The sequence below is a fragment of the Lissotriton vulgaris genome, chromosome 2_1 (assembly GCF_964263255.1).
Source record: "Lissotriton vulgaris chromosome 2_1, aLisVul1.2, whole genome shotgun sequence".
Lineage (NCBI taxonomy): Eukaryota > Metazoa > Chordata > Amphibia > Caudata > Salamandridae > Lissotriton > Lissotriton vulgaris.
Genome location: NC_141687.1, coordinates 2,044,188,341 through 2,044,215,327, shown reverse-complemented (window position 1 = coordinate 2,044,215,327; position 26,987 = coordinate 2,044,188,341). Strand labels below are relative to the sequence as shown.

The window sequence follows — 26,987 nt, the reverse complement described above, 5'->3', positions numbered from 1 at the left end:
CCTTGCAAGACTAGTAAGATCTTGGGGGATGGAGGTAGTGTCGTATGCCGACGACACGCAGATTATGGTATCCCTCACCCACTCTGTGAATGTAGCCACGTCAAACTTTAGGTCCTGCATGCAACTTGTTGCAGAGTGGATGATTTCCAACTCCCTAAAGTTGAACGGGGACAAGACAGAGGTCCTGGTCTTTGGCAAAGACCAGGGCATGTGGTCAGGTGAGTGGTGGCCTCCATCTTTAGGCATCTGCCCCACACCCGCACAATCTGCCAGGAACCTTGGTGTCATTTTTGACACCCAGCTTTCTATGGAGCTTCAGGTCAATAGAACGGTGGCCACCTGTTGGGGCGTCATCAGGACTTTGAAAAGGATCGTCCACTATCTTTCCCCACAGGCACGGAAGCAGGTTGTGATCGCTCTTGTTGGCTCAAGGCTCGATTACTGTAATTCTCTTTACGCCGGGGCCAACAAGGGCCTTCTGCAGCGCCTGCAGGTCATACAAAATGCGGCAGCGCGTTTTGCCCTTGCCCTGCCGTGGCTGTCATCTATGACCTTGGCGAGGAAGAATCTCCATTGGCTTCCTATTCCCTCAAGGATCATGTTCAAACTTCTCTGTCTTACATACAGGGCCCTAACTGCAGGTCCGGATGATGCCCTTGGATCCCTACTTACTAGGTATGTCCCGAACAGATGCTTACGCTCCAGTGAGCTTAATCAACTGGTAATCCCTCGTGCCAAGAAGGCTAGTTGGGGGAGTAAAGCCTTTTCCATTCTGGCACCCCAGATGTGGAATATACTTCCCCTTGAGATCAAGTCACTGCCTTCTCTTGACCTTTTTAGGAAATCATTGAAAACTTGGCTTTTCATTAAAGCATACCAGTAAGCTCTGATTCTGATTGCTGACAGCTAGTTATTTGAGTTAGGCGCCTTGACACCCATTGGGCATAGTTGCGCATTACAAATGCCATTTCATTCATTCATTCATTCATTCATTCATTCATTCATTCATTCAAGCGACGTTTAATGGCTAAAGCTACACCAGCATCCATCGAGAAAGTGCAGTTTCAGATGTTAAGGCACGCACATGACCTCTTATAAAACAACAAGAAATATTTATTTTTTTATTGGTTGTTTAAATATAGCTGTGTTTTACCCACATGAAGTTTTCATACTTCATCTACAAACTGCACCGCAGTTCCACATGTTTTCCCTGCCGCCTCATTGATGGGTGCTAGACCTTTCCATTCAAGGCAAAGAGAGTGTGACTAATATCGGAGCACTTCTTGATTTTTCCTTGTTTCATTTGCTAAAGTCCTCTATATCCGCACTTCTGACTCTGGTTTGGTGGTCTGCGAGCTGGGCTCAGAAAGATGGTCTGCACTGACATCACATCACAGTTACTTTCCTTTCTCTTCCAAGCCTGCGCGTCACATCATTTCTCTGACAGATGTTGCACTTTATGTTTGGTATTGCAGCTGGGCACTTTGGTTTCATTCAGTTCCAATGAAACTGCCTTTCCATTTAGCGTTGTATTCCTTTGTAGCCACAGTTGAACCTAGCGACACGATCCAAAGTAGACTAACTGGGTTACTGGCTCACAGACAGTGCATTCACAATTAATGCTTCAGATTGCGCCAGTGTTGCTTCTCAATAACATCTCTTGGTATCACCTACTTTTAAGAACACTCTTTTCAGAATCAATCATTTTTATTGTGTGGTGATAAGTGCATAATACACAGCTTAACTACCTACATCCAGGCACCGGCAGAGTGAGAACTAGAGAGCAATACACAGCGTATAAGGTCTACATCCTGGGGGACGAACCTTGCGATAATGCAAATCTCGTTGAAAGTTCAAGGCACCGTGACCAAGACACCACTTTTAAAAACACAAGAAACAACAGAAAATTAACCCTCCCCTCCCTCCTCCCTCCTCCCTCCTCCCACCATCCGTCCGCATCAGTTCAGGACCTCCCCACTACCAACTTCACTATGAGCTATTGGATGTTACTTATCATGGCAGGTAACTTCTTTACCAGGTGGGACTAAGGGTATTAGCAGTAAAATCTGCAGGTATTTCGGACATGTTACTTCCCTCATGTCTTTCGAAAGGAGCTGTAAAAAGGGAGCCCATCATTTTGCATATTCCTTGCCGCGGCCATCTACAGTAAGAGAAAGACGTTCCATTGCTAATAGATACAAGCGATTTTGTATCCAATCTCGTGGATCGGGGACTGACTGAGATCCCCATTGCCTTAAGAGCACCGGCCTAGCTGCCAACAGTGCCAGGGCTATCTGCTTACCCCTTAAGGACTTCAGCGGAAAGGACCCAGGGTGGGGTAGCCCCAGAAGGGTATGCTCAGGCGCTTGTGGCAATGTAATCTGACACGCTGCATCGATGTCATCGAGGATTGCTGCCCAATAACGCACCAGCTTCGGACAGTGCCACAGCAAGTGTACTAGGGTGCCTGTGCCACCACACCCCCGCCAGCAGAGGTCTGATTTGGACTTGACCCAAGACTTAATGTGCTCTGGTGTGTAATACCAGTAATGGACCATCTTATAGGCCGATTCCGCACCCGCTGTATTGGAAGCAGTGTGGTGTGTGCGATAAAAAATGTGTTCCCACTCCTTCGGTGTAAGGGGTCTACCCAACTCAGTCTCCCATCTAACTTGCGCTTTTGTGCAATGTTTCTTAGGGCACATAGTGATCATAGTATATAATTCAGATATGAGCTTACTATCATCTTTTTTACATATTAGCCATCTTTCAAAGGTCGTCATGTGGGCAAAATTCTCAGGACGCCTGACCCAATGCGCAAGCTGTGAGTAATGAAAGGCATCAGAAGATTGTAGACCATAATCTGCACATAATTGAGGAAAGGGAATCAGCCCATCAAGATCAAAAAGGGAACCCACCCTCTTGCACCCTTCCTCCCTCCACCGATGAAAAGTCAGGGACGCGCAGCCGGGCTGAAAGTCAGGGTTATCTACAATAGGGGACAGCGGAGAGGGAAACGAAGTCCACCCTTTCTGTCGTGCAAGTTGGTCCCAGGCCTTGAGGGTCGGGGAGGTTACTGGCGAAGAATACAAACCCCACGCTCTGTGCTTGCGGGGAAGCTACAATTCACACCAGATGTTACGCCCAGCTACAGTCTGATCCATAAAATTTCAGTGCTTGCTGGACAGAGACCTATTCCATTCGACAATATATCGGAGACAGGCTGCTTGGTGATAAGCACCTACTAGCGGGAAGCCAAGCCCTCCCTTCTCTTTCGAGGCGGAGACCAGTGCTGACCCAAGAAGGGGCTTTTTATTTTCCCACAAGAACTTATTCAGGAGCCCTTGTAATTTCCGGAGGACACCTGATGGAGGGCTAGCAGGGAGCATCTGAAATAAGTAGAGGATACGTGGAAGCACAGTCATCTTTACCGCTGCCAGTCTCCCGTACCACGCCAATTTAAGGCGTGTCCAGTCAGAGAGCGCCTTGGTGGTTCGCTCCAGCAGCAAGGCATAATTGCGGGCGACTGTCTTTGTGATGGAGGAGGTCAGACGGACGCCTAAATATGTAATGTCCGCGTGGACCCACGGGAAAGCGTAATCCTGCTGCAGGTCCTGAGTCTCATCTGCGGGGATTGAGATATTAAGAATTTGGGATTTTGTAAAATTAACTTTAAATCCCGCCACATCGCCAAAAGCAGTAAGCTCGTTGGACAAGTGCCGCAGAGTCGTCCGAGCTGCGTAAGTGAAAGAATGACATCATCGGCATACATACTGAGTTTATGTACATCAGCTCCAAATTTAATAACCATTATGTCAGGGTTGGATTGAGAGCATTGTAGAGAGCAAATAAAAGTGGGGAAAGGGGGCAGCCTTGCCGCGTGCCCCGGGCAATAGGAAAGAAGGTGATCTACAACCATTGACCCGCATCGCTGCTATGGGGAAGACGTACAAGCTACGGACCCACCGGATAAAGTTATCTCCAAAGCCAAAGGAGCGTAGAACTGTGAAGAGAAACTCCCAATCATCACAATCAAAGGCTTTCTCTGCATCGATTAAGAGAAAAGAAGGCTTGATTGCAAGATCGATGGTTTAGGTCAATGAGGTGAAGGAGTCTCTTAGTATTGTCCCCTCCCTGATGCGTCAGTATAAATCCGGATTGGTACGAGTCTATCAGGCCATCCATAAGCGGGCTAAGTCGTGCAGCCAAGACACTTGCAAATAACTTTGCGTCTATGTTAAGAAGCGAGATTGGTCGATATGACCCACACTCTTTAGGGTCTATCCCGGGCTTAGGGATGACCGAGATAACCGCCTCAGACATTGACGACGTTACTGCTCCCGTATCAAGGAAGGAGTTAAAAAGCTTCGCTAAAAGGGGAGCCTGTTCTGCGCAAAATGACTTATAAAACAACACTGGAAAGCCATCCGGACCTGGTGACTTGGCTACCTTTAGTCGCAATATCGCCGAGATTAATTCCTCAATGCGTATGGCTGAGTCCAAATCGTCAGCCGAGAACTTAAACAGAGGAATGATACCGCAAGACTTTAAATATTCCCCCGGGTCATGTAAGTGGGTATCTTCTTTCGCATATAGTCGTTGATAAAATTGACGAAAAGAGTCAGCAATAAGAGCATCCGTGGAATGCTCAACTGCATGCAGGTCCCGGATAGATTGGATGGCCGACCTCTGGGCCTGCGCCCGTAACCAATGTGCAAGCATCCGCCCACATTTATCCCCACTGAGATAGAAATTGTGGCACAACCTCAGGAGAGCATGCTCTGCCCTATCTATATCCAGATGTTTTAACATGCGCCGCCTTTTCTCTAGTACTCTCCAGATTCTCGGATCTCCAGTTCGCTTATGAACTGTTTCCAGTTCCCCCATCTCCCTCTCTAGTTCCACAAGTTTCTCTTTGCGCAACCGCGCATAGGATGCAGCAAATGCGATAAATTTGCCTCGCACCACAAGCTTTAGCGCCTCCCAGATTGCTTTAAGAGGAGTACCTTCTTGATCATTCTCCAGAAGATACTGTACTATAGTATCTCTAATGCGCTTAGTGACGCCCTCTGAGAGAAGAAGTGATTTGCGGAGGCGCCACCCGGCGGTCGTTGGGCGGGAACCCTGTGGTGTGAATAAGACAGAAATGAGTGCGTGATCGGAAAGGGAGCGTGGGATGATGTCTGCCGAGTGTAAATATGGGAGGAGAGAGGAAGAGGCCAAAAAGTGGTCTAAGCGCGTGTATGTTTTGTGTGCAACTGAGTAGTACATGTAATCGTGGTCGCTAGAGTCTTGGACACACCATACATCACTCAGTCCACAGTCAGTCAACCATTGTTTCCCCCCTCGCGTCAATGTGCCTGTGTGAGTGGACCTCTGAGCTGACCTGTCCATCTCCGGATCCATCACTACATTGAAATCACCCCCGACCAAGAGTGCTACATCTGACGAGGCCAGGGCTTCAGACAGCGCCAGGCACAGAAAGGGTTCCTGCAACTCATTTGGGGGATATAAAGACCCTACCATCAGTTGAGTGTCACCCTGCTGCACCCATACCGCCAAAAAACGGCCTTTGAGATCCGCCACAGTGGAGAGTACTTTGCATTGCGACCGTGCACTAAAGAGTATGGCTACCCCATTTTTCTAGGACCCCCCTTGAGGACCACAGCTGCAGCGGGAAACGCCTATCTCTCATCCGTTTGGTGTCCCTAGTTAAAAGATGGGTTTCTTGAAGCAAACACATATCGCTCTCAGCGTTTTCTAAGAGGGAGAGGATGGCAGATCGCTTAACCGGATTATTTAACCCCCGGACATTCAGGCTAACAATTTTAAGATCTCTACTCAGGACGATCTACGGGGAAGAAAAGGTGGATGCCGGCCTAAGCTCCCAAGGGGAGCAAAGAGGGCCATCTCATCTAAACCAACCAGTTACCTACCATACCCATGAACTGATGCTGAGCCCCAACAGAAAACCCCAAACCCCCAAAAACCCCTGCTTAATTGTGGCAAAGACAGTAAAATAAAACAGCAATAATAGGAAATTGAAAGATGCGACCAAAGTTTGTCTCACTGACCAAATGTTCATGGGGCAAGGGCAGAACTCAAACCATACCATATTGGACCATACAAGTACCAGTCGGTAAAAAATGAAGTTATCCATCACTGTCGGGCTCATTCCTCCCTCCAGCGCCCATGATGGAACCCACCAAGATGCCCAGACTGCACTCCTCACAGGACGTCAGAACTGTCGGTGACCTGCACTACTGACGCCAAGGCTGCCTCCTTCCGACGTTGACTAGCAAAGATATCTGGTTTGGAGCTAGGCGATGATTTCCCGACTCGTTGCCACTCCAATGAGCGACGGCGACGCCGGGGAAGAGGGTGGTCGGCCTCAGGCGATGTAGGTGGCCTTTCCAGACCCAAGGCAGCATAGGCGTCTTCTAGGGAGCGAATCTGCAGGAGCTTGCCCTTGAGCTTAAAGATGAGGCAAAATGGATGGCCCAAGAATAAGAGATACTCCGGTCTCGCAGGTGATTAGTGATGGGCGTGAACTCTCAACGTTTGATCAACGTGGAAGAGGCTAAGTCCTGGTAGAGCGTAGGTTGCTCACCCCGGAACTGCACCGGCTGTAGATCTCTGGCCTTGCGGTGGATCTTCTCCTTAAGTTGGAAATCATGCACACAAACTAGAATGTCTAGGGGCGGAGCCTTGGGGCCTCGCAGCAGTCCCACCCTGTGCACTCGGTCCATCTGTATCTCCTGAATCTCGTCCTTTCTGAGGATCTGCCGAAAGAGGGCAGTCACGTAAGCCCGAAGGTCATCTCCCTCCTCTCGCCATGGAACAGCTCGAATCTGTATGTTATTACGCCTGGAACGGTTCTCCAGGTTCTCTGTATGTGCTTGAAGGTCTAAAATTTGATCTTTGCGCCGGAGCACCTCTTGCTGAAGTTGGTGCAGATCATCCTCTCTACCCAGATCATGCTCCTCCAGGGTCGCAACTCTTTCTCCTATGGCGTCGACATCCCGTCTAACTTCTCTGAGATCCGAGGCGAGTTGGGAGCGCAGCTCCTGTATATCCTCCTTAATGGCCGTAAACAGCTCTACCATGAAAGCTTTGGTTGCCAGAGCATCCTCATCTTCTGACCGAACGCCTCTATCATTTGGTTGGGCGGCAGCGTGCTCTGTTCCTTTTTGCAGGAATTCTTTTGGATGCTTATCCTTTCGGTCTCTGGCTGACGACATGGCGTGGCTGGAGTATCGGGGCCTGTTAGGAGATGTCGCCGAATGGAGTAAAGGGAGGGCCCAGCTGATCGTGTTCCAGCTTCTTCCCAGCCAGATAACTGCGCACACGCCTAGGCAAATGAAGAAATGCGCTTGAACTGCAGCAACGGTCGCTGCAAGATCCCAGTGTCTAAGCTCTATGAGTGGGCAAGCGCACCGGCTACCAGGCTCTTTGTTTAACCCTATCAACCTGTGCGCAGGCTGGTGGCACAGCATAGCAGCAGGGCCGCCAAACCAAGGTGGAATCACGAGCGCCACACGCCAGGACCGGGGGGGGGACAGCCACAGCAAGCCCTCAACGCAGCAGTGCTCCAGGGCCCAGGACCAGCGGAAAAAGAGTATGGATCTCCGTGTGGCGTCGCCGTGCCCAAGCATTAGGTATAGCGCTCCAATAGGGGGAAGGGTAGGATCGCTACAGGGCAGCTATGCTGAATTCTCCTTCCCTACGCACCTCCTTTCCCTCCACAGTCAAATCCAGAGGCGCGGCGTAGCAAATTGAGTCCGTATTCCACCAGAGGTCAGACGTTGGCTAAATAAATGCAGGAAAGGCCCCCAGCTAATAGCTCTCTCGGCACTTGTCCCACACTGTATAGTCTAAGCTGGTGGGACGAAACCACCCTAATCTGTAAGGCAGTAACGATCTACGGGCCGAGTGCACTCCTCAGCACACTCATGGCATGGGGGTTAATGGCAACAGGGCCTCACAAACCTTTGCATTGTCTCTGTCAGCGGGAGTCTCTGTGCACCCGGGATCAATCCAGCCGAGCTCGCGGACTGCAGCTGTCACTCCGGGCCTCCCGCTCAAAGCTGCAGCAGGGCCTCCCACTACCAGGCGGCGGCAGGGAAAGAGGGGACCCACCAGCAGTTCTCGTTTCCCGCCCTCCGCTGGCGCTTTCTCCATCCGCCGATGCATGGACTGAAACCCCCGGGGGTAGCAGCACGCCGCCCCTCCACTTGCCACCTCAGTGGCACCGGGGGGGCAGCCATCTCGTCCAGCGAAACCTCGCAGGTCTCTCAGAAGCCGGGCTCACATAGCACGATTCTCTTCCCCAACAGAGTCACCCTTCACTCTGATTCCCTCAGGACGTCAGCGTGTTCAAAGCCCGCAGCACACTCGGCTAAAGGCAAGAGCCCGGAGCGTCACGGACAGGCCGCCCCGGGATGGACAAAATGGCGAGCGCCTTAAGTCACTTGACAGCTCTCGGACCCCCGCAAGCACAGCGGCCCGGGACACCGCCTCTGCACAGCACACCAGGGAAGGGGCCTGACGCAGACCCCTCGGATCCACCGCCACTCGCGTCCAGCAGCCTCGCTGAGCCCAACCACCAGGGCCCTCGATAGATCCACCGGGTCGCAGCAAGGCCTGGGCTGAGCAGTTCACTTCTCCAGTCGGGGGGGGGCGATGAGATTAAAATGCGGCTGCCAGCAGCACCAGGAGAGCGACATGCAGCGCTCCTTCCATCTGTAAGTGCAGATGGGCAGCAGGGTGGGATATATAACAAGGCTGTTAGCTGGTGGCGCTGGAGGGATAGGAAAGAACGTCCTACCTCGCCGCCATCTTGGCCAAGCCCCAGAACACTCTTTTCAGTCTACAAAACATGGTTTATTACCTGTTGAAACTGTGTTTTTTAGGTCGCAGCCTACATTTGCTAAAGACATCTTGGTGACATTTATAAAGTTGACCTAGTAATGCATTCCGCCTGTTGCTTACCATTAGTTTTGTAGTTTGTACCTCACATATTCTGGCTGTCTATTTTGCTGGCTTTGTTTGCATTAAGCTGTCTAGCTCGAGCGTCCCTCCCGTTGCCCAAACCTTGTTTACTTTATTTATTCCACGAGCTCGCTTTCTGTAAACAGGCCTTTAAATCTTGTTCTCATCTTGTCACATTTGCTGTGTAATCAAAGACAGAGGTCAAATGTCTGGCTGTGTCTTCTAGGGAGCTTGCTGTTTATTTTTCTTTGACTTCAAAGTGAGATGATATATGTGACAATCATGCTGGCTGCTTGGGTCTGCTTGAGGAAGGCTGTACGATATTTTTTTTCTAGCACACAACAAAATTAAATGTCTGTAAATTAACTGTGCTGATGGTCAAATTAATACATTGGGTATTGACATTTCCAGACATTATTGCTTATGCGCTGTATACTTTTATCAGGAAAACTGTATGTGAGTGCAAATGTAATGTTAATTTTAATTGAAGATGTGTTCTCTGTAATGCCAGTACGCTACCATACCATGCATATTCCACATTACCCCACTCTACTTGCACCACTAAATGCCAGTGCACTCTAATCTGCACCACTCCACACTACGGCACTCCACTCCGCATCACTGCATTCTTCTCATCACCACTCCACTCTATGCCTCTCTACTCTACACCACCCCGTTCTACTCTATACCTGTACACTCTACCCTACTCTACACCACTGCACTCTACGCTACTCTGTGCCACACCACTCTATGCCACCCTATTCTGCAACACTGCGCTCTATGCCAATGCACTCTACTCTGTACCACTCCACTGTACATCACGCTATGCTACTATATTCTATGCTACTGCACTCTATGCCATTGTACTCTGTCACTGTACTCTACGCCACTGTATTCTACTCTGTGTCACTGCACTATACACCACTCTGTTCTACTCTGCACCACTCTACTGTGCGCCATTGCACTTTACGACACTCTACTGTATACCACTGCACTCTACATCACTCAACTTTACTCTAAAACAATCTTTTATTCCACCGCAGCCTATGCCACTCCATTCCACTCTGCGCCACCCACTCTACACCACTCCACTCTATGCCACTCCACTCCGCGCAACTGCACTCTGCACCAAGGCACCCTGCACAACGTTACTCAAAACCAATACACTCTAAACCCCTGCACTCTATGCCAGTCTACTCTACACCACTTTCCTGTGCACCACTATCCTCTACTTTATGCCACTGCACTCCATTCTACACCATTGCACTCACTTTACTCTGCACCACTCTACACCACTGCACTATGCACCACTCTACTCTGCACCACTCTACTCCGCACCACTCTCTACTCTGCACCACTCTCTAATCTGTGCAACTCTACTCTATGCCTCTGCACTCTACTCTGCACCACTCTATGCTACTCTACGCCACTGCACTCTATGTCACTCTGATTCACTGTGCACCACTGCACTCTGCGCCACTTCACTCTATGCCTCTCTACTCTACTCTCACCTATGCTCTATGAGAGGGCACTCTACTATGCACCACTGCACTCTTTGCCACTACTGGACTCTGCACCACTACAGTGTAGGCCACTGCATTCTGCACCACTCCACTCTATTCCACGCCATTCTGCAACACTGCAAGCTATGCAAGTGCACTGTTCACCACTACTCGATACCACTCCACTCTGCCCTGCACCACTCCACTCGAAGCTACTTCACTCTGCTGTCAAACAATCTACTCTACCCCTCTGTGCTCTATTTCACTGCACTTTATACTACTCTACTCTGCACCACTCCACTCTATGGTGCTGCAATCAACACCACACCACTACTCTAAGCCACTGCACTCTACCATGTACCACTATACTCTATCCTGCACCACTCGACTCGACTCTGAGACAATATACTCTATGCCAATCCACTCTAAACCACACTAATCTACTCTGCACCACTGCTCTCTACAACACTGTAGTCTACGCTACTGCACTCTACACCACTCACTCTACTCTGAAACAATGTATTCTATGCCACTGCTGTCTACACCACTCTATTCCCCTCTGCCCCACTCCACTCTACACCACTTCACACTACGCCACTCTATTCTTCACTGATGCACTCTATGCCACTGCATTCTACACCAATGCACTCTACACCACTTTACTCACAAGCAATATACTCTACGCCACTGCACTTTGTCAATCTACTCTGCACCAGTGCGCTGTGCGCCACTATACTCTACACCACTCTACACCCTTGCACTGTCACTTTACTCTGCACCACTCTGCGCCACTGCATTCTACACCAATGCACTCTATGCTGCACTACTCTACACCACTGCCCTCTACAACACTCTACTCTGCAGCATTGCACTCTCTGCCACTGAACTCTATGCCACTCCACTCTGTGCCACTCTCTCTGCGCCACTTTACTCTGTGCCTCTCACAGAACTCCACTCTACGCCAATGCAGTCTACGCCAATCTAATATACTTTGCACCACGGCACTCTATGACACTGCACTGTACGCCACTCCAGACTAAGGCCACTCTATTCTACATCATGGCACTCTATGCCACTGCCTTCTACACCAAAGCACTCTACATCACTTTACTCAAAACCAATGCACTCTATGCCAATCTACTCTGCACCACTGTACTTTACGCCACTTCACAATAGGCCACTCTACTCAACTCTGCGACACCCCACTTTTGATGGTATACTCCATTAAACTTTGATCCACTGGCACTCTACTCTACTCTGCTATTCTACTCTACAGCACTCTACTCCTTCATTCTATGACACTACTCCACTCTATGCATCTCCTGTGACACTTTACTCCACTCTGTTCTATGACACACTACTCCACTCTATGCCACTCCACTCTGACAATCTACTCCTCTTTTTGCCACACTACGCAACACACTCGACACCACTCCACTCTGCTGTACACCACTCCACAACACTCCACAACACTCCGTGCCACTCCATCTTATGACACTCTACTCAACTCTGGCACTCTACTCCACTCAACTCTGTGCCCTTCCACTCTGACACTCTACTCCCTCCACGGCACTCCACAACACTGTATGCTACTCCATGACACTCCACTTCACGCCTCTGAACTCTACTGTAAGATACTCTATGCCACTCCACTTTACGACACTCCACTTGACTCTCCTTTACCCCACTAACTTTTAGCCATACTGAACAGCAGCCACGCTCATGTACAACATTGCTAAAACTTATTTGCCATTGCTTACTAAACTTAGTAACACTATCTGTGCATTGATTGCACCTCATTAGTACCAGTTTAATACCCAAATATAGCAACGAGCAACAGAAAGGTGACCAGTCTAGTATTCCGAAGGACCTTCCACTGCGCGGCAACACGTGTCACTAAAGTTATTTGAATTAGAAACAAAATGTGGTTTATTTGTTAACATCTGCAGACTACGCGGCTAATAATGAATTATGTTGTAAACGCGTCAAATCTATTATTATGCGAAAATTGCTGCAACCGCACAATCGTGTTATTCCAGTGGCCCTGGTTACGCCTTTCTGATAAGCATCAGAATTTACTAAAGTTGTTTTCATTATTTCTCTAGTGATGGTTTTGACTTCGAGTATGGCGTAATTATTGCCAGGATTAGTCAAGGCTTTGACATCTCGAAAGTCCTGCAGGTACAAGGTAGGTCTTCACTAATAAACGTACACAATATGGTAATGCTGTGTTTAATGTTGCACCCCATTTGCCCTGAACAGCCGCAGTGTATTTTCGGCTTCCTGTTGGCTCGTTAAGCATGGACTAAGGCTTTCCCTAGCCTGTGGTGGTGCACTGGCATTAGTGCGCGCAACCACAGACCCCCCTTCGTACCGTTTGTACAGAGGGGTGTCTTGCCTGGTAAATAGTGGAGTTCTGGTGGTTTTTACTGATTCCTCCGCAACGATGAATCCTGATGATGGCAGCAGATGGAGCTCAGCGCTGTTATTGAATTTGTCTTGAAAATATTGCTGGTATTATACAAATGCAATTTAAAAAACGTTATGGTTTATAATCTTCAAAACTCCATGCATAGCAGAGAACTTGGTGTACTGCACAATGATTGGTTGGGATTTAACATGAGCATCTAAATGCAGCAGTGATTTTTCAGAAATAAGACCTGGTGCCTGAGCTAGTTCTGAAAATAACACACTTCTGCCATCTGCTGGGCATTTTGTACTTTTTGTGCCGGCTCTCCGTTCAGTATTCTGCTGGTTTCTTGATAGCACTTCACCAGACAACACGGTAGAAACTGACATCTTCTGACTGGAACAAGGGGCACTGGAATGAAACCAGCTACTCAGTACGTCAGAGAACTGAATTAAAGGCCTGATCTGCCCACGAGATAAATTAAACCCCAGCCGCAGAACTTTTGACATTTAATATATCATGCCCAAAACATTCTGTCCTGCATTTTGTACAGTTATTACAGACACTGCTTATGAGCAGTGCATTCTGGGTATCTACCCTGTCCAACATCGCACCTGCCATGTGATAACGTTTAGTTTTTTATTCTTATACATATTTTGTAACTGTCCTTTTCTGATTTCTTTTTAACACTATCACTTTCATTTATTCTGGTAACACGAAAGGCTGAAGCCAGAAGTGTGGTTCACAAGCTTGAATGTTGAATTAATTACCAGTAAAGAAGAGAACTAAATTCAAAGCTCTATGCATTGTGTATAACGCAATCCACGCTCAAGGCCCAGCATTTTTGAAAGATGCACTCTGCCCTTATAAACCTGCTAGATCCCTTCGATCTTCCACTGCTGGTCTTATGCAGGTCCCCAGGACTAAGAAAGTCTCCTGGGGAGACAGATCCTTCATAGTGACCACCATCAAACTATGGAACAGTCTTCCACATCATATCAAAACCTCTACTTCCCTTCTTTCTTTCCGCAAACAGATAAAGACCTGGCTGTTCAAGCAATAACTACTCATGGACTAGTTCAGTAAACACTCAGCGCCGAGACACCCTCGGGTATTTGAGCGCTTAATAAATTTCCCAAATAAATAAATAAAATAAATAAAGAGCGACCTCCCAGAGTAGCACATCATAATTCTGGGGCTTAAAGAGCATCACACCTATTATCTCTGGGTTCTTTGACCTCACTACATATTTGTCTCCTCCTTGTTTCTTTTACTACATTTGAGGTGTCTTACCTCTACAGACAAGTATGCACGTTACAGGCAAATGTGATTCTTATTTCTGCTACTGGGTATGGGAAACGTTATTAGAGATGGAAGTTGGGGTACACTCCGAGATTTATTAGAGATGGGTGACATGAAGTCATTGCTAGATTACAACCGTGATTTTACAATGGCTGAACATGACAGGCTTACATATGCACAATTACAGCTCTGGGCACTTCAAAGGGAAATATATCAGTTGCTATTAGTTAGCCCAGTTTGAGATAGTTCTCTCTAGGTTTGAAGCTATGAAAGGGCTTGTTTCGGCTGTGTTTGCCATGTTAAACTATGGCATTGGGACCAATGAATGGATTTATAAAACACAGTGGAGAAAAGAGCTTGGGAACGAGTTCTAAGATATGTGATGGGACAGAAGCTGCTGTACAATGTCCAACACTTTCAGGAGCCTGCTTCTTTGGGAAACAATCTAAAATAAGAAGGAGATGATGTCTTACCCCAGGCAGGCTGAATCCTATATACCCAGGTTGTTCTAATGGTTGGTGGTGATGTGGCACAGAGGTGGGAAAGAAGCTACGCATCTGCTGGGACTGCTCAATATTATACATATTTTGGAAGGAGGTGTTGACTCATACCGACAAAATTGTAGGAATCCCCATTTTACAATGGACTTTAAACAAGCTGTCTTTGATAACATAAGGCAGACAGGGATATATTTTTTCTAATTTGGTGTTTATCGTCAATTGTATTGAACGTCTTTAAAAATTCAAAAAAGTAAATGTTATGTACCAAAAAGAAAGAATGAAAAGAAAAAAGCACTGGCAACAAACTTTTCTGAGCTGTGGTACTGAAGTGCAAATTCTTTCTAGTCAGATGTACCCATGTGATCAGGTCAAGCGCCATCACTAGCAGTGCCAGAGAGCCAAAACTGAAGGTGAACTGTCTCATTGGTGCTGAAACGATTTTTAGAGTGGGATGCTGGCCAATAAAGTTATCTCACGAAACGATAGGGGATATTTGACAGAAACCATGCACTAGTTGACAGTGGAACCTTATGGAATCTTGCACCTAACCTGCTATCCCCAACTTTATATAGGCAAAGAGAAGTACCCCAAATACGTGTGCACACAGTGTAAGCAAGCACTATCATGGTGCAGTCCTCACCTGGACTTAACAAAGTTTAATAAATACAAAGCAGTTGGTGCACTACCTTATGAACAATGTCACAAAATTACAAAATCTATGTTCAAGGGAACTCGGTGTCGTCTCCTTCTAATATAAGGTCTTGACCTTATATCGGAAGGAGACGACACAGCGTTCCCGATTTTGCACTTGTCATGGTGCGGAACTGTTGATTTCATCTGCTTTGGCCCACCTTATTTGTGTGTGACCAGGCGGCTCTATATATTTGGACGCAGTTTGGAAATCCGGCATCTGTTAATAAGATATAGCCATTTATATTTAATTTAAAACATATACAGAGTGATCCAGTTGTCCATTCTACAGCTATATCCATATGCTGATTATTTTTAATTTGCTACGGGTGTTTTTGACGTCATATGTTAGGATCACCTCGCATGTGCCCTGAAGAAGTCTAAAGTTTTGGACGAAATGAGTTGGCTGGTCTACTCAACACGGTTTATGATATGTTTAAATTAAATTGTAATTAAATAAAAAGGATGACTTGAAGAAACAACCTTGGACGCAGATTTTATAATTTTGTGACATTGTTCATATGGGGATATTTAACAGAGTATCTTTGAAAACGCAAACAATGCTGCTCGAGGAAGAATACTTGAAGGGCCCTTTTATTGCTTATTTTTCATCTAAACATTATCAGATTTCATTGTGGTGCTGCAGCACATTTAGCAACCTTAGTTCCAGCACCGGCCCAGGCTGTGTGCTTTGATGGGTCCAAGCCGCATGTGAATGATAGTTGAACAGGCAGATGGGAATAGAGGGCTGACGGATATATCTCCTCTGTCGCTGATTATAAGTGGTATCAATTTCCAACCCCTGTGCACACCCCTGTTTTCACAGGAGTCAGATTTACAAGGTCTGTGGATTTTATTGTACCCACTAATTTTAAAGTAATAAAAGCTAAACTCCCGTTAAATATGTCGACAGGTAAAACCTAGCAAATTTAAAGGGGTGTGGGGGGAGACCCACTGTAATATGCAAATTTTGTGTCCAAAGTACAAAGCTCTGAATTATTTGCTTATTTTTCAAAGGCAAGCCACTACTGAGCCCCAATGTAGGAAATTGGATTTTTGATTCAAGGGGCGGGGAGGGGATGAAGACCATTCTCAAGTAACAACCCCAGTTCCTGTCAGGTTAAACCACAAAAGTCATGAAATTAATCAGTGCTTACCCCTCTTGTAGCTTGGCACAAAAGTTGTCAGGTTTAGCTTAGTGGTACTGTGTTAAGTAATAATGCAGCACATAAACAGTAATATAATGAAAACACAACACAAGAAAAATCCCACACCAATTTAGAAAAATAGAGATTGCCATCAAGATAACAGAGGAACTGCAACAGCTGTCCCCTGCCCTCCTGCAAAAAACTGCAATAAACTAAAATAATCTACCTTACAATGAATTCCACGAGGGTAATTGTTTATATTTTTTCACAGAAGACATAAGGAAGAAATTAGTCATGTTCTGTCATAGTCGGGCATAAATACTCACAGGGGTCTTGGCAGCCAACACTGTTGAGTTTTGGGCACATAGAATCAATCTACACCTACAACAGTTGCCATTGTAGTAAGGAGTGCCTGTCACACCACTGGGCCCCTACAGTTTTATCATACCTCACCTCCACCATTTGCCAGAAGACATTAAACTCTTTCTTCTACCTAATTCATACATTACTATCTTAGAGATACATGGTCAACCTACTACTACTTACCAATGGTCATCACAAAGAGATCCTTTTGCGTAGCTACATAAGCCTCAATAGCAGCTCCATGGGGTGACCACGAAAAGAAAAGAACTGATGCACCAGCTGGAACAAAGTTTTTTGATGTTTAAAGGCCTCTCGCTTGGGACTTTGCTGTTCTGGAAAGAAAAGATGTGTTCTTGTGGCAGGGTGAGTGCTGTTTTGAGTCTAGCATCGTGCACCCTGATGTAGCTAAAAGTAGGAATATCAGTACCAAATGCTGGTCGAACTTCTGATCTTTGGAAAATGTGATTGCAGGGAAGCAGCACCCCCACCTCTACAACAACTCCCACTACTTGGTGCTCATTAAAGATTGATATGGAGAAAACATTGCATTGGTGAAGGGCTTTGCTTCCCCCTTCATTACTCGGCCACTGCTCCCACCAAGAGTAATTTAATCACGGTGGAGATTGGAAACTTAGAAATGCCCTCTCTATTTCAATGTAAAAATGTTGAGAATGAATCTAGTTCATTTATAACCATCTCCATGTTTGAGGGGTATGCGCTCCATACCAACATCTTATTGTTAAGATCATTTTGTCCAATAGCTCCATTATCTTTTGCATGCTAGGTTGGTCCTTTTACATAAGGGTACACCTCAGAGATATATATCCAATGTAGGATGTCTGACTACACATTTCTTGATACTTTTGTGCCGCTAAAATCTTAAATAGGTCACTATACCAATGCTATTTTATTCTGGGGAGGTTTTTGACTATCCCTTTCCCAAAATTATGCAGTAATGTCCTGACTGGAGGAAGTAACATAGTGGCCAACAAACGATCTGTATCGAAACAACCTACCTTCTTCCTGTCTTTAAAGTTCATAATTAGAATGCCAAATGTTGATGCAGCTGAAGCTGGGATTACTCATGTTTGCACATGCTGATGATTTGAAATAAATGTTTTTAAATAGTTAGTCCTCTTGGAGAATATTGTTTTTTAGTTCTAACCGGCATTAGATGCTGGATTTCAAAATGGCAATGTTTCTTCCCCATGTATCTTGTGTTTTTTTTAAGTCTTAATTGACTGGATCCTCACGGGGAAGTCAATCCACAAAGTGGGGACTCATCACCCGAGTACCATTTTAATTTCTCTTTTCTTTATCTACTTACCCTCTCGTTGGTTTGAGGGTTAGCAGCTCCAAGTTACCCTCAGGAGCCCTACATTATGACTAAATTGGTATGTGTCTGGTAATGTCCACATGTATTACATTCGGATCCTGAACGAGAGCCATTGCTCCCGTCCACTCACCACATTTTTCTGTAACCACATGTGCCGCATGCCAGTACACCGTGTCACATAAGCAAATGCAATTCACAGCTACGAAATCTTAACATAGTTCTTCCTATGCTAAAAGTACTTTTAAATAGTGGGTCCACTTTACAGAGATAAAATCAGACGAAAATGCCCATTGTGAATACTGAAAGTCGTCAATTTCAACTTTTGATATTCACAAAGGGCATTTACAAGCAGTGAATGCCCTTTTAAATGCCCTTTGTGAATACCAAAAGTTGTAAAGTTAGACTTTCATCTCACTTTACTTTTGTGAATTGGGCCCGTTGTCTTTATCTTCTTTTTTTAACAGATCATGTGGCACCATGGGCATCTTTTAAGCTGTAACATTTATTTTTATCACATACGTTTTGCCTTCTAAGGCGTAATTTAGTGGCACTTTACATAGAAGATTGGTTCTAAAACCTAACCTAGTACATTAAGGTTTACTTGACTCTGGCCGGAAAAAATGCCTCTGCCCCACTGGACGACTAGGGCATGAAACAGACATTCACCAAGAATAAATCTTATGAAATAGAGTTTGCCCATAGCCCATTTTAACTACACCACCATTGAATCTACAATTCCCCCTTCAACCCACATCGAAGGTAATCATCCTGTGCTGTGGCAAACACCAGGGTCGTTGAGCAGTGCAAAAGAAAAATAAATGATAATAACAAGAAGTTATTATAATTTTATTTTTCTTTGCAGGACTCCAGCCGGGTTGGGTGGGTGGAGTGGGGCTGGGCTCGCCGCCGTCATACTGGGGCGCCCAAAAAGTCATGCGCACTTGGCAAAACAGGCCGGTTAGACCAATCACTACGCTGCTCCTGCAGCATTGTGATTGGCTGGGACAGTCCCGGAGCCAGGGTGCTTCAGGTGGCAGAAAGCGAGGACGGAGGAGACACATGCGGCGGCGGTGAGGAAGGTAAGTTTAATATTTATTTTCTTTCATGCCGCCTCACCACCCGCATACAGAGGCAGCCACCACTGGTGACAATTATGCTGCAGAATTTAAGGCCAGATCATGGTGCCATTTTCTGCACTTCGCCAGGGCACAGGCAAATAGTGTTTTTCTTTTTGGCTTCCTGAGCACATACATTAACTCGAAATATCTCTGACTTAATGCATGCTCTTCTGGCAGTGGAGATCGGCAATACAGTGAGGCATTTACTGCCCTGTGTTTCTGAGCTCTGATGTCACTAAAACATGCATTTATTTGGAGATATTTCGAGTTAATGTATGTGGTCAAGACGCCAAAAAGAAGGGCATTCCTTTTGTGCTGGTACAGGGCAGAAAAAACCATTGTGATATGGCACCAAATGTCACTTGTTGGCCAACTCGTAGATTGTGGATCTGTTAAAAATATTATTTCTGGTTGGCTAGGGCATGCGAATAAGCCAGGCAGAAACCCCCACTCTAGTCAGGGCAAGGGAATTACACACTGAAGATAATCCCTGCTCACCCCCATGGTAGCTTGGCAGAGCAGTCAGGCTTATCCAAGAGGCAATGTGTAAAGCGTTTGCACAACACACTCACTCAGCAGCGACACACTAGGCACACCACAAAAGAAACTCCACACAAGGTTACATAAAAATAGCTGTTGCATTATCCGTAAAACACATTAGAACATAATTACATATATACACTGTGCCACCAGGCACTTGTCATGTATTTACAGGTATTTGCATAAATCACCAGGCCAATCGGGCCACTGTCATAACATCACAACCCACAGTTAGTGAAGACAACCAGTAACTACTGGTAACGGTGCCCCTCGCACAGCACATTAGGCATAATCCTTCACCATGGTGCACCACAGTAAACACTGCTCATGATACACAATTAGCACAACTCATTCACTGCTGGTAGGGTCTGTTCCTAGCGTCACACATTATGCACATATCATAATTAGCAGTGCATCTTAGTACCCACTAGTAGCTTGCACATATTAGGAACTCCCCATCCAGTGAGCGCAATCCACACCCCAATTACCTAAGGGCATAACACATTTGCATGGGGCAACTTCCAGGTCACACAGGCACCTGAATCATCAAGCCCGGGCGTAGGCACCGAAGTACTTTCACCCCTACCCCCAACTCTGCAGCCACAGCACTTCAGCGTTTACCATGTGGGCTGCATGGTTATCGCAGGAACAGGACCTCCGTTGAGGGTTGCCACACCGACCTGCTAACTGCGTGGCTGGTCAGGTGCCCCCTTAGGTAAGGGTGCAGTGGGAGACTCAAAAACAAAACATGCTGTAAACCTCTCCCAGTCCCCAGCATTCTACCTTAACCAATGCCAGCCCTCTTGCAATGCAGCTGCCTGTAATCACACAGAGGGGCAGCTTCTGCATCGTAACCTAGTCTCAACTGGGGCGGAGACCTCTCCTAGGTTCCCCCTCTTGCTTGTGCTCCTGAAAGTCCCCCGCGGCCTGGGGGAATCGGAGTTCTGGCCCCCCCATTAGGGGGTAGAACTGTCCTGTCTCAGTGACTCCAGGCCTCCCGCTTACACTCTGAAGCAGCCTCAGCTTCGGGGAGCAAAGTCTCCGTCGGCATTGCTCCTTCTTGTGAAAGCCACACCCTCAACCAGGCTCAGCCTTTGCCTGGCTTCCATGGGAGTCCCTGACCACGTCGCCCACACAGCAACGTGGGACGGAGGTCGAGTTTCTGACTCCTGTCCTGTGGCCACATGAGCCCGCAAGGCTCCAGCTCAGTCGCTCCTACTGGCCCCTCCCACAACCAGGCTCAAGAAGCACTCCTGGCTTCCGGTTTGCAGCACGGCTGCTCTCACCACGTTTCCCAGAAAGAGCCCACTTCTCGGCTCAAGGAGACATATTTTAAAGCGCCCACCATGCACTCCTATGATTGCCCAAGTTAAAAATGAAAGGTAAAGCGCTCACCATGCGCTTTCGTCCTGTAAGCAGGGAAGGCTCTTCACGCTCTTTCCAGTGCTGGATCAGGGAGCAGAGCAAAACACACACTTCTCCTGTCAGGAAACGTGCAAGGGCCCAATGCGCTTTAGTTGCAGGGACCAGGGGCAGTCACCAGCACTCCTCCTTTCAGGACCCCCTGGGTTAACACTGGCAGCACCACCCCAGGGTTGCAGTACTTACCCCCCACAATAAAGTCCAATGACAGAACTAGAAAAAAGCATCCTAGGACTGGTTTCGGGGTTTCATCCCTCATCAGCCATGATAGCTTGGCTCCCACGCCTGTGCATACGAGATCCACTCAGGGTGACAAATGCAAAAGGAACAATTGATGGACAGAAAGCAGAACAATGTCATACATTAACCCCAGTGCAGAGATCTGGGCCTAAATCCATCGTTTCTTGACCCTGCACCCAATGGGAACAGTCTTGCCCGGACTGCAAGGCTAGGTCCTCCCTGGACTGTAAATAAGCATCCTAGGACCAGTATCGGGGTTGGCAGTTAGGGCAGGACTGTTCCTATGAGGCACAGAATCAATACTGATTTGCTTATAGCTGTGTCTGAACTGGGGTGGCGAAGTGAGCTAAAGACCGAAGATGGATTCAATCCTGAACTGTGACTGGGGGTGAGTGTTTGAAAAGTTTCAGCGCTCCATCCATCATCTCCTTATGTTTGCTTTGTTCACCCTAAGTTGGCAGGGTATGCCCAGATGTGGGTCCCTTGCTCATTTTGCCACTGGTTTCAAGCCAGCCTGACTGAGGAGAGCTGTTAGCCCGAAATTGGTCCCAGAATGCTTGTTTCCAGTCCAGGGAAGACACAGCTTGGCAATTCAGGCTGGACTGTTCCCATGAGGCACAGGGTCAAGATGTCTGAACTGGGGTGAAAAAGTGAGCTAAATAAGGATAAAAGAATTCAACCAAGATCTGTGACTGGGGTTGAGCTTCTGAAAAGTTTCAGCTCTCCGTCCATCATCTTGTCGTGTTTGCTTATTTCTAAAAGTGCCATTTCTAAAATAGTGATAATCTGCGAACACTAGTACCATCATTTATCACCACTATTCCAAGCATACCAAACTTGATCACGCTACTCCTCTCATGCCAGGAGTTACCACTGAAGCACATATCAGGGTATCCCCAACGCATTCCTATGAGAGGGCAGCCTCACAGCAGTGAGAAACCAAATAGGCTGTGTGTCACTACCAGGACATGCCACATAGTTAAGGCACAGGTCCTACCTTTTACCTACACCGCACCCTGCCCATAGGGCTAGCTATGGTCTACCTTAGGGGTGACTGACATGTAGTAAAAGGGGAGTCACAGATGTAGCAAACACTTTATGTGCCACGTGATAGTGGCAGTTAACTGTGCACGAAGGCCCTGCAGTGGCAGAGATCTGAGATAGATTTGAAAGGCTACTTTGGTGGGTGGCGCAAGCAGCGCTACAAGCACACTAGTAGCATTTAATTTGCTGGCTCTGGGTATATGAGATACCACTGTACAAAGGGCTGACAGGTAAATTAAATGTGCCAAACAGGTGTAGAACAATCTTGCCAAGTTTACCATAGAGAGTAAATGCACTTTACCACTGAGCAGCAGTGATAAAGTGCCCAGAGCCCTAAAACCACCAACAACAGGTCAGAAAAAATACCAGAGGAAGGCAAAGAGTTCTGGGATGATCCTGCAAAAAGGGCCAAGTCAAACAGGATCCAAGAGATTAACATTCAAAACACAAATCACAGCTTCACAATTGTATCAAATCATGTGAGCTTGAGTAAACTCAATGTCTAAATGCTGAATTCGGCACCTACCCGACTCATTAGAGCGGGGGGAACAGGGCACTCGAACTCGGCCACGAGTACCAGCCGCCATCTTAGGGCTGGCTCGGGACGCGTTGTAGCTCTTCTCCACTTCCGGGAGAGAGCTATATAGAGCGAGCGAGCCCGCCGCTCTGAGATACTCATTTGCACACTCACAGAGCACGAACGACGTTGAGATTTATTAGCGCTGCTATTTGTTGTGATGTAGATATTTTAGGCTGCCATTGGAGCGTTTACACAAATTTTAAACTTTTTAAATTTCTCATTGCTTTATTCTTTGTGCGCTTTGTAACATCCTTTGCACCTTCACCCTGTGTTTAGAAGCTGAATTCGGCACCTACCCGACTCATTAGAGCGGGGGGAACAGGGCACTCGAACTCGGCCACGAGTACCAGCCGCCATCTTAGGGCTGGCTCGGGACGCGTTGTAGCTCTTCTCCACTTCCGGGAGAGAGCTATATAGAGCGAGCGAGCCCGCCGCTCTGAGATACTCATTTGCACACTCACAGAGCACGAACGACGTTGAGATTTATTAGCGCTGCTATTTGTTGTGATGTAGATATTTTAGGCTGCCATTGGAGCGTTTACACAAATTTTAAACTTTTTAAATTTCTCATTGTTTTATTCTTTGTGCGCTTTGTAACATCCTTTGCACCTTCACCCTGTGTTTAGAAGCTGAATTCGGCACCTACCCGACTCATTAGAGCGGGGGGAACAGGGCACTCGAACTCGGCCACGAGTACCAGCCGCCATCTTAGGGCTGGCTCGGGACGCGTTGTAGCTCTTCTCCACTTCCGGGAGAGAGCTATATAGGCCTCGCTCATCCAGGATGCGCAGCGGACGTGCGCAGCGGGCGCGCGCCGAAGACGCGCCTAAGACAAGCCCGTCTGTGCCCGTCCGAGCCAGATCCGGGCCCAGGGCCACCCCCCCTGGTCCTGCTGCTATTCATATTCCTCCATCTATTTTATGCTACACCTCCGCACAACTGAAACAGTGGAACACAGGTGTGGGTAGGTCTTGCAATTTACCATTGTTATGTAAACACCTGCATACTTCATCTATATCTTGTGTAGGTTGCGCCTTTTCCTTGCCACCCCCACAGTACGCGTCAAACACCACATCCTACTTCCAGGAATCCCCCAGCGCTTCTCCATCAACTAACCAATATGTTAAAGCTGCATTAATTAATGTACGCTCCCTCCCCCAACACAGTCTGGTAATAAGGGAGACTATTACTAACCAAGAACTGGATATACTTCTTAATACCGAGTCATGGGGAAATGAAGCATCTGGCCCTGATTTTGTACTAGCTACCCCAGAAGGCTACTGTGTAGCTAGACAAGATAGGATTTCAGGCCGAGGTGGAGGTTTAGCCATCATTTACAGGGACATTTATTGAATAAAATGTGATCCTAGCCACAGCAATAACTGCGAAGCTATTACATTTACTATTAATCTTACCCAGAAACAAGCTTTTAAAGGGACACTTGTGTATAGACCTCCAGGAACACGCACTAAATTTTTAGCCGCTCTTACTGATATTACGGAATCAGTAATAGGTTCATCAAACTATACCATTCTTGGGGACTTCAATTTTCCGCTTGAAAACATGGAAAATTGTGATACAGCCCAACTTATCGCTGACAGCAGGCAATAGGGCTGCAGCAGCTAGTGAGGGGCCCAACGCACAATGCTGGGCACACACTGGATGGATTATTTACCAACGATCCTAACATTGAGACACCAGTAGTACTTCCTTTGATATGGTCTGACCATCAAGCCATAATTTTTAGGATTAAACTGTTACCTCTTAAACCTTTCCAAACTAAAGTCTGCCCGTTGGTGGGAGCACGGATGTGGAATAAGGCAGATATGCCGCATTTTACTAATCTCTTGATATCATCTATTCCAGAAAACATAGGTGATACTGAGACCATGTCCACAAATTTTCAGGAATGGATTTTAAAGGCAGCAAACCAAGTTGCACCTGAAAAATGTTATCGCCCCAATAGAGCTACTCCATCTGCTCAATGGTACACAGAGGAACTGCGCCTCCAGCGTCAGTACTGTAGAAACCTTGAAAGGCGATGGAGGAAACACTACAGTCCCTCTGCTAAGCAAGAGTATAAGAGTGCTCTAGCAATTTACAAAAAAGCTATTAACACGCAAAAGAATCTCTTTTACACTGGCCAAATTGAGCAAGCACACAACTCAGCTAGGATGCTCTTTCAAGTGGTAAATTCTCTTTCCAACCCAAGTGGACCCGTGATTGAGAACTCGCAGGAATTATGTGACTCATTAGCCCCTTTTTTTAAAACCAAGGTGATGGACATCTACTCTACTTTTTCTAATGAACAGGCAGGAAAAACTGATGCCATACCCATCATTTATCCAGTACTCAATCATCCCTCCTTTGATCAGTTTCAACCAGCCACTGAAGATCAGATCAGTGCACTGATTTGTAAGATCAAATCAGGTTCCCCGCTTGATCCTTGCCCCCCCACTATAATGAATAAATTACAGAATGTTATTACACAGCCGCTAACTGAAATATGCAACTCCATATTTAAATCAGGTGTCTACCCAGCAAGCTGGAAGAAGGCCATTGTTAAACCTTTAATTAAAAAGCCTTCTTTAGACCCCACTATTTTGTCCAACTACAGGCCTATTGCCTGTCTTCCCTTCACGTCCAAAGTCATAGAGGCAACCATGAATAAACAGCACTCAGAGTTTATTGAACATCATAAACTCTTAGATGACACTCAGTTCGGGTTCCGGAGGGAACACGGAACTGAGACAGCATTAATAAAAGCCTCGGACGAAATTAGAGAGATTATGGACTCAGGAGGAGCTGCAGTTCTTATATTATTGGACCTGTCGGCGGCCTTTGACACGGTCGACCACACCATCTTGGTCGACCGTGTCGCGACCCTTGGAATCAATCATCTGGCCAAAGACCTTATAGCCTCTTTTTTAGCCAACCGTAGACAGGCAGTAAAGCTGGGCAATTACTACTCGCCCACCACAGAATTGCCTTGTGGGGTTCCTCAAGGATCCTCGCTAAGTCCTACACTTTTTAACATTTATGTTTCGGACTTGGCGAGGGTCATTAAATCTCATGGGATGCGTGTAACCACCTACGCCGATGATACCCAGCTTGTGTTGGCGGTGCACAAGAATGGCCCTGTGGTAGCAGCTAAGTTTCAGGAGGGATTACTGGATGTACAATCATGGATGCACAGTAATTGCCTGAAACTTAACGCGGAGAAGACTGAGGTTATGACCTTTGGCACAATCTGCCCAGAATGGTCACACACATGATGGCCCAGTCAGATGGGCCCCCCTCCGGTGCCAGCCACTAAGGTCAGAAATCTTGGAGTGATTTTTGATAACAGGTTATCTTTTGGATGCCATGTTAACAAGGTGGTTTCGGCTGCTTTCTTTGTACTGAAGTAAATAAAAAAACTCCTGCCGTATCTACCAGTATCTGCAGGAAAAACGCTGGTTACCACCCTAGTATTTTCAAAATTAGATTATGGAAATGCTCTCTTTCTTGGTACACACAAATATATCTTAAACAAACTTCAGTCCGTCCAAAATATGGCAGCACGGATCCTGCTTAACATCCCTAGGCGACATTCCACTTCTGCAGCCATTCGCCATCTCCATTGGTTAAGGGTCGAAAGCAGGATCAAATTTAAAGCTCTTTGCATAGCCTATAAGGCCATTCACCAGACTGGACCAAAGTTTTTAAAAGAGGCCTTCCAGGTGTACATCCCCAAAAAGAATCTAAGATCAGCAGCTAGCTATCTTTTGACCATCCCCCGGACAAGAACGGCTACTTGGG

The 26,987-nt window shown here is 46.8% G+C and overlaps 1 protein-coding gene across 1 annotated transcript in view; it reads left to right on the top strand.

Moving 5' to 3' along the window:
• The window catches only part of SLC12A1 (solute carrier family 12 member 1), a 436,328-nt gene that overhangs the window by 312,240 nt on the left and 97,101 nt on the right, over positions 1 to 26,987 (top strand). The window contains exon 21 of the mRNA XM_086958279.1: positions 12,599 to 12,681. Coding sequence (XP_086814405.1) covers positions 12,599 to 12,681 — 83 coding nt within the window. The remainder of the gene's footprint in view (positions 1 to 12,598; positions 12,682 to 26,987) is intronic.